Source organism: Sitophilus oryzae, unplaced genomic scaffold, assembly GCF_002938485.1.
Source record: "Sitophilus oryzae breed Bouriz unplaced genomic scaffold, Soryzae_2.0 scaffold_494_pilon_pilon, whole genome shotgun sequence".
Taxonomy (NCBI): Eukaryota; Metazoa; Arthropoda; class Insecta; order Coleoptera; family Curculionidae; genus Sitophilus; species Sitophilus oryzae.
Window position 1 is genome coordinate 1491029 of NW_022147078.1, and position 9104 is coordinate 1500132.

Consider the following 9104-nt stretch of genomic DNA (forward strand, 5'->3'; position numbering starts at 1 on the left):
AGTATGAGTCAACTTGTAAAAGAATTTTTGTGATAAAACTACATACTCTAATAAAAATATAAGGGCTAATTCAACTAAAAATATATTTTCTAACAAGCAGATTTGTAGACTTGCTTTGGCTTATTCTTTGTGTACTAAGGGCTGGCAAAGGTTAGTCTTGGGTCGAGATTTCCGTATGTAGGAAGAGTACAATGCGTTTATAATGTACTGAACAAAGAGAGGACAGTAAACACGTTGCCAAACGTATGAAATCAACCGAGAAACTGTGCACATCGCTAGAGACGTGGAAGGGGATATAGCAGATTTATCGCAGTTGACCGATCGACCCAATCAATAGCGTTTTTCGTTTTCCTGTTATTGCCGATTCCGAATCGTCCTAGAACTCTGCAGCGCATGCGCAAATGAAATAATGTCTTCATATTTCCTTCTGCGCATACGCATCACAGTTCGAGGACGGTTCAAAATCGGTAATAACAGGAAAACGAAAAAAGCTATTACCTCTGTCAGTACCATAGTCAGTACTTAAAGTTCTAGGGAAAGGTGTACGTTATGCATTCAGCTTCACGATTTAATTACGTCTCGTGATACTTGATTTGTTTATTTATTAACGAGTCGTTGTAATTTTGCCGATAACTCGAATTTTTTTAAGTGCAAGCTAGAAACACTTGCATTTTTGGTAAAAATAAGTGGAATTGAGTGGGTGTTAGATAGTGGTCGCGCTATTAGAACTCTGAATTCAAAAATCGATATCTCGAAATCTATTAGAAATAATAGATTGTAGTTTTTTCAAGAACTTTGTTAATATTTCTGCTGTATATTCTTTGTAGACAGTATGTGAAAATCTTTATCAATAAAAAAATTACACGATTGCTGAAAATTGCTATGCTCTAAAAGTAAATGGATGGATTGTTTACAATTTTTCAATGGAAAAAACAACCTTATCGAATTTTTCTTATGTAAACATATTGTAAAATATCCGATCTTGAAAATAAAAAAAAATATCTTATCTCAATATCTAAAGTGGTTGATGCGATAAAGTGGTTGTTGCGATCGTTATTTTACTTTACTGGATAGGTATCGGCAACGCCGCAACAGCACACCGTCGCCCGTCGCGTCGGTCGGTCGCATTTCTCTCACTCCGACTTAATAAGATCCCTATGCGATTTACTTCCACACATGTAAATGCCGACCCAAAAGCAACAGTTGCCAGCACGGTATATCATTTTTTACCTTAGATTAAAGAATATCTAAAAAATAAATTCATGGTTCTTAAAGTTATTTTTAAACTTGTAAAATTTAAAAAGTGTATATGGTGTCCCATATAAGAACGTACATTGCAGAGATCTCGTAAACCAGGAGAGATACAAAGTTGATTAAATTAAAAAAAAAAAGTTGCGCCTAGCTGAATTCGTGTGTATTGTTATATGGGACATCCTGTATATATAAATAAGAACAATTTCTATATTTTTTATTTGAAAAATTTGTCCTTTTTTTCCTAAAAAGTAAATATTTTTATGGAATAACTTCTCCCATTTCGGTGTACTTCTACAAACTAAAGGAAGTGATCTAACCATATTTACTGATAATAAACATGTGTTGAATATAATGATGTAATACTTTTTTCCGCTATGGGAAAACTGGAAGTATACAGTACCGCCCAAAAATACCTACTACTGACAAATTCTTATAAAAATATTAAATAATCAACCTTTTTTTACTATGTAAGTAAGCAAAAGAAACTATAATTATAAATTTGATAATTAAAATATTATTATAATAGTCATTCTTCAATAATATTTCTATATTCTGTACTAGGCATAATGTACAACTAGATATGCAACAAATAAACGCATATTGTTAATATAATTTAATTTCATATCATTATGTATTATTTTTCAGTCTATTGTTGTCTAAAAACATAAAAACTAACAATAGATAATTACTATAATCTCCAAAAATACCTGGAGATTCTGTATTTTGAATTAGAAACGAACTTCAAGTTGTTTCTATTTTAATTGTTTGTTATTATTTATTTCTAACAATAGTTGCATTATACAAACGGTACAAATATGCATATTTCTAATAAAATGTCTTTTTTTGCTAAAATTCCCGAAAAAAACATGAAAATATTACTATACAGGGTGTGTCATAAAGAGGTGCACATATTTTCACAACGATAAATCTCGACACAAGAAAGATCTCGATAAATTTTACTCTGAAGTTCTCTGCGCAGTTTATAGTAGTATATAGTTTACAATAATCACGAAAACCAGCTTGTCATATTGAAAAATAACTTAAAAAAAATGATAATTGAAAAAATTTCAAATTGTTGGTGTCGGGTTAATTTCGCTCTAAAAAATTAACCAAGGCATATATTGACATGATCCAAAAAACAAAATGCTCAAGAGATATGGTTCTAACCGTAAACTTATATTTCAGGAAAATTTACACACGAAATTATTGCACAGGGTGTTTTGGTTTGGTTTGGGTAAAAAACGACCGCTCGATTAACCCTGTATAAAATGCCAAATGCTAAAGTTTATAAAAAACTGAGTTTACGAATTGAAGTTGATAAAATTATATACCTACAGCTGGATAAAAAATTCAAGAAAATAGGGATAAAAATAACAAAAATATAACACTTTAAATTTGACCAAAAATTTAAGTGTATTAAAAAACTTAACGTAAAAAAAATTGATCTCTAAGATACCCATCTGAAACGTGATTTTCAGTGCGATATATCTTACACACACATGCCCCCAGCGGATTTCCACAGTCTCCCGGAAATCCCCACCAATCCCCCATCTCCCGTCTTATAAAAGTAACCACATACCTCCAATCCCCAATCAAACGCATACGAACGATCACACAACGCGTACCATACGTCATTCTTACGTTTCGCGAGTGTAGTGCCTACAGTGTGGACCCACATTAACGCTAGATCAACTCAAAATCAGTGAAAAATCTTTTTTAAGTCAGTAACCATCAATAGTTCTTCATAAAATCGATCAAATCTCACCCAAAATGGATGTCGAAGAGTTCCGGAACCGTGGTAAAGAGATGATAGACTATATTTGTACCTATATGACGAATTTGGGGACTCAGAGGGTTACTCCTCAGGTTGAGCCGGGGTATTTGAAGGATTTGGTGCCGAGTGAGGCACCAATGGAGCCGGAAAAATGGGAAGATATCATGGATGATGTGGATAAGAAAATTATGCCTGGGATAACACACTGGCAGCATCCGAGGTTCCACGCTTACTTTCCCAGTGGAAATTCCTATCCGTCAATTTTGGCAGATATGTTGTCTGATGCTATCGGATGTATTGGATTTTCTTGGGTGAGTTTCAAGTGTTTTTGTTTTTGCTGTGAAATTTTACTAAACACTGATCTTTTCTTCAAAAAAAGACTTCTGAGTTCTAAAATCTACAAAATAAAATAGTTATTATACTACTGAAAAAAAATTTCCTAACAAAAAGCTATTTAAAATATCTAAGTACAATTATTCAAGAACAACTTCAAGTCAAACATCAAAATTGACAATTATTACTACCTGATATCATTTACTTATGTTATGCTTGTTGAGAGATTTTTCCTGTGTTCCATGAATGATGACAAATCTTAGATTTGTAAAATTCGCCCTTTTTAAATAATCTTTATGTTCTTTAATTTGAATATTTAAAAGACCAAGACTTCCTCAGTCTTACCGCGCACATCACTAGTTAGATGGAAGAGCAGAATTTTATTTATTGTCAATTATATTGAATTTTGCTCTTTTTCAGTTGTTTTATTATTTGTTGTTGTTTAGTTTATAAATTTGCATTATCTTTGATATATATCTTTAGATTTATTTTTATTTTACCACTGTTAATTATAATTATACGTTTTTCTTATGTCATTAGATAATATATCCACAATATTTTTAATGTATCACTTATTTGCACCCCATGTATATTAAAAAATATTTTGTAATGTAAACGGAAATTTTTACTTAGTAAAAAAATCTATAATTTACTCCTGATTATCACCTTTTTCATGAACATTTGTTGCTAAACATTTTCACTTTTCTAAAATAAAAAAAAACTTACAAATATAACAAATTTTTTATAAACTATACTTCACGAGAATATTTTATTTTGTAATTTTTGTTTAAATATTTTTCAGTTGTCTTCTCATTTTTTATTAAAATTAAAATTTTAAATTCCAATTTTTACTGAAAAAAAAAATTTGAGTAGTCAATGTATGTATAACTTGTTGGTTAAAATTTTTGAAAAAATTCTACTATACCGGGTGTTGCATCGTCGGACGGGACATAGGAAATCCCATGTAAATTTTAATGGGGTCAATTATTGGCTTCCCTAATTATTTTAGAGAATAATTCTATTTAGGTTTATTGAAGAGCACTAAAACCCACATTCAAAAGAATAACTTTAGATATTTTACGAGTTATCGCCGATTTCTTTTTAAATATTTCTCCTTTCTTATGGCCCTGTATTTACTTATGAGCACCAGTCAAGGTAAAAGATAACAACTGTCAAATGAAGTTGTCATTTCAGAAATTTATCTATTTAGTGCTTTATTTTACTTTAATTCATATTAATTTGTATTTATAAATACATATTTAAGATTTCCGATGTAGGAACGAGTTTTCAATAATAATAAAGCACTAAATAAGTCAATTTCTGAAATGACAACTTCATTTGACAGTTATTTTTTACCTTGAATGGTGCTCATAAGTAAATAGAGGGCCATAAGAAAGGAGAAATATTTAAAAAGAAATCGGCGATAACTCGGAAACGGGCTAATCAAAAATATCTAAAGTTATTCTTTTGAATGTGGGTTTTAGTGCTCTTCAATAAACCTAAATAGAATTATTCTCTAAAATAATTAGGGAAGCCAATAATTGACCCCATTAAAATTTACATGGGATTTCCTATGTCCCGTCCGACGATGCAACACCTGGTATATGTATATATGTCACTATGACCTTCAAAAATAAAGAGAGAAAATACAGAGCACATAATGATGATCATTAAAATTAGGTAATTAGTGTTGCAACTCAGAGATCTCGTATTTTTTTATTACTTAGTAAACAAACCCAGTGAAGCAATAGTTTAGAATATTATGAATAAAGTATAGATACACCCAATGTCTGCTAATAAAATATATACCTATTTAACATAATCATCATTAGAAAATTGTTTGTCATGAACAAAGGTTGCGTAATTTTTTCACACTTAAATCATAATACAGGGTGTTTGTTAAGTAGTTAAGATAGAATAAGTTTCGATTTTTTATTCCAGCTTAAAATTTAGGCTTTTTAAAAAAATATTATCTCGCTTTGAAGTGAACACGATATAATTATTTATTATCTATTAAGAAATAATCAACTTATGTGTTTTTTGACACTAATAAAACTTCTGAAAAAATCCTGAAACTTGGATCTGTTTTTTCTGTAAATTTAAAATAGTGAAACGTCGAAAATACCCTGTACATTGGTTTATAATTACTATAATACTTCTTAGTTTATTAAAAAAAAATAATCTAATATCAATTAATATGTTTATTATTTTTATTCAATAAATGGTTAAGTTTAACTTATAATAAAACTATCGCAACTTTTGACTGTTGCTTTTTTTGGTCAAATCAAAGTCACAAGACAATCCAAGACAGTGTCTCATTAACGCGATTATTTTCAGACTTTAGTCATAAATTTATTTTCGAACGTTTTATTTTGCTAGTTAGTGACAAATCAGGGAGAGATCTAAATGATTTTTGTTTTAGTTTAATGGATCTATTAGAAAACACGCGTGTTCTATTATGTTTTCGTCGCTTTGTATATTTTACTCAAGTTGGTTAATTGTAGACTGTGGGTATAAAGAGTAATGATAAATCCAAAAGCTATTTTAATGTTATTTTCTTAAAATAGAAAGCGAATTTTAAGCCTGGTTTACATCGATGTTGGACATTACGTCTTACCTCTTCGATTAAGGCATAGAATGTAGACACAGAACACACTAAAGAAGAACGCTAACTCCCATGCATTTTTTAGTTTCAAAACGGTTTCAAATTTGTAAAGAAATCTGTAATCTGTATATTGAAGTGGCGCCATCTAGCCACCCAGGAAAGTAACAAATGTGGCGGCAAATTTAAATAGATGCAATTTATTTTTAAGCAAGACGTATTGACTTGTTCGCCAGTTAGAGCCAATCAGATTTCTACAAAATAATGTGTAGTCATCTGATTGGTCCCAAGTTGGCAAACAAGTCAAGTGGTACCATTTTATTCTTAGAGTTGTCTAAGATGTCTCTGTTGCAACTTGTTTCATGCGTTCATGTGTCGGCGGTATGGCATCGGCACCCAGGTTTCGCTTCCAAATAACATGGTGGGAATTATTATCGCTCGGTACACCGCAAGTTTCGTTTTTGTGCTCAATTCATGATTGTAGAAAACCCTGTCTTTTAATTTCCAGAATGCTCTTGAGGCGCTGCTAATCCTGTGCTGAATTTCAGAGTCGATATTGGCCTTTTCCGAAATCAAACTGCCGAGGTAATTGAATTCCGCTACATATTCCAACAGCTCATCTCCGATTTTTATAGCATTGTTGTGATCTTCCGGGGGAGTGCACATGATTTTAGTTTTATCGATGTCCAGCTTAAGTCCCAAGGCCTCGTATGCCCATGTATATGTGTTCAACATTTCTTGCAATTGCTGTAACGTATTTGCAACTAGAGCACAGTCATCAGCGTATTGAAGTTCTGTGATGAATTTTGTACGTGTTTTGGCCCTGAGTCTTTTTATGTTGAACAGACTGCCGTCGTATCTGTATCTAATGCCCAAACCTCTCTCCTGCAGTTTGCTGTCCACTATAATGGAGAGCACTGTCTTGAATATGTTTAATATGGATCGCTCATCAGTGATCCATGATATGACACTCTTGACTTGTTGTAGTTGGAGGCTTTTACACACTATAAAAAATTTGTTGGGTACTCCGAACTTTTTTAGCTAATACAACAATAATTGTGTGTGGCATATATTTACAAACATCTAAATACAATGTTGTGTTTTTTTTCCTTTTTGTATGTTTTTTTCAGTGTTAGATCAATAAAATTAAACCATTTTTTCTTTTCCAGGCTGCCAGCCCCGCATGCACAGAACTCGAGACCATCGTCATGGACTGGTTCGGTAAAGCCATAGGCCTCCCTTTCGATTTCATCACCTCCAACAAAGGAAGCACAGGAGGAGGCGTCATACAAACCTGCGCCAGCGAGTGCGTCCTCATCAGCATGCTCGCGGCCAGGAACCAAGCCATCCAATACCTGAGGAAAAACAGAAGCTCAGACGTTGAAGACAGCGTTTTTCTACCACAACTAGTAGCATACTGTTCCAAAGAAGCTCATTCTTGCGTCGAAAAAGCCGCCAAAATCCTTTTAGTGCGTTTAAGAATCCTGGATCCTGATGAATCAGGGTCTTTGGGCAAAGAAACGCTGGAAGATGCCATAAGAAAAGATAAAGAGAATGGACTCTTTCCATTTTTCGTTTCTGCAATCTTAGGATCAACTTCAAGCTGTTCTTTTGATAACCTCCAAGTACTTGGACCTATTTGCAAGGCTGAACCTTGCATTTGGTTGCATGTAGACGCTGCATACGCTGGAAACGCTTTTATTTGTCCAGAACTCAAACCATACCTCCAAGGAATCGAATACGCAGACTCGTTCAACACCAATCCAAACAAATGGCTTTTAGTAAACTTCGATTGCTCCTGTCTCTGGGTTAGGTGCAGAGTTAAACTCACCTCAGCCCTAGTAGTAGATCCTCTATACCTCCAACACGCCAACTCAGACGAAGCTATCGATTACAGACACTGGGGAATCCCTCTGAGTCGAAGATTTCGTTCACTGAAGCTCTGGTTTGTGATCAGAAAGTACGGGCTATCTGGATTACAAAAGTACATAAGAAACCACATAAAATTAGCGAAACATTTCGAGAGCTTGGTGAAGAAAGACCAAAGATTCGAGGTGATGAACGATGTGAGATTAGGATTAGTTTGTTTTAGACTTGTTGGTAATGATCACATAAATCAGGACCTTCTGGCAAACGTGAACGCTTCAGGGAAGCTTCATATGATCCCTTCGATGGTTAGGGATAAGTATGTGATCAGATTTTGCGTGAATGCCGAGCATGCGAGTAGGGATGATGTTGAGCATGCTTTTAGGGTGATTTCTGAGTACGCTTCTGAGCTGATAGAGCCTGTGAAGAAAAAGGAGCATGTGAAACCGCCTTTAACGAGGCAGGAGTCGAAGAGATTTTCGTTTACGAGGAGTATCTCGAAAGAGTTGTACAAAAGATCGAAAAGCCGAACGAATTTGTTGGATGGAGCTACTCCAATCCTCGTAGCCGACTCAGACGAAGAAGAGGGTGATGTTCCTCGAGATGATAACGTAGATATAGTGGACTTACTAGCTAGTAGTTTAGACGATAACGTTTTTCTAGATGACTGTAAAAAAAACTTCAAATTCCTCCCGACGAGTCCGACGGAGATTAAATGCAGTGGTTTTTAGTGGTAGGTTTTTAGAAAATTATAGACAAATCAGTATAAATAACATTTTTTTGGTTGTCATTACCAATTCTTTGTACATCCAGTATTACTAGCTTTAAGTCTGAATAGTATTTATTATTTTTTTAATTTATTGTCATATCACTTTTCCTACTCTTCGATTTTTAGTTTTACTTGTTTTATAATAAAGACTTTTTTATATAAAATACGTTTTTTATTTTTAGACCATATAATAGATATAGATACCTTTCTGGCTACTTTACTTTGAAGTCATCATAGATTGTAAATACGACGTCACTAAAGTACAGTAGGCAGAAAATATAAGCAATATATTAAAAGAAACTAAAGGAACATATTAAGTTTAAAATTCTTAGTTTATTTCTGGATTTTATAAAAAGTAATGTTTTTTAACGTTTTTTAATGAAAATAATTTGTTATTATAACGTTAGCTAAAAAACAACAATAACTTAACTTCATTTATATGCCACTATATAAATTACTTCGTAGAGTTAAATACATTATTTATACGATCTAAAATTCCCACGACA

General features: G+C 33.0%; 1 protein-coding gene across 1 annotated transcript; it reads left to right on the plus strand.

The window, feature by feature from the left end:
* The first annotated feature begins 2850 nt into the window (after window positions 1–2850).
* Window positions 2851–8747, plus strand: LOC115886598 (tyrosine decarboxylase-like). Its single transcript, XM_030905833.1, has 2 exons — window positions 2851–3339; window positions 7133–8747. The coding sequence occupies exons 1-2, from the start codon at window positions 3025–3027 to the stop codon at window positions 8558–8560; spliced, it is 1743 nt and encodes a 580-aa protein (XP_030761693.1). The 5' UTR covers window positions 2851–3024; the 3' UTR covers window positions 8561–8747.
* Window positions 8748–9104: the final 357 nt, after the last annotated feature.

Coding starts and splice junctions, on each gene's coding strand:
- LOC115886598 (XM_030905833.1), top strand. CDS start 3,025: ATGGATGTCGAAGAGTTCCGGAACCGTGGTAAAGAGATGATAGACTAT. Junction 3,340..7,132: donor GATGTATTGGATTTTCTTGG/GTGAGTTTCAAG, acceptor TTTCTTTTCCAG/GCTGCCAGCCCCGCATGCAC.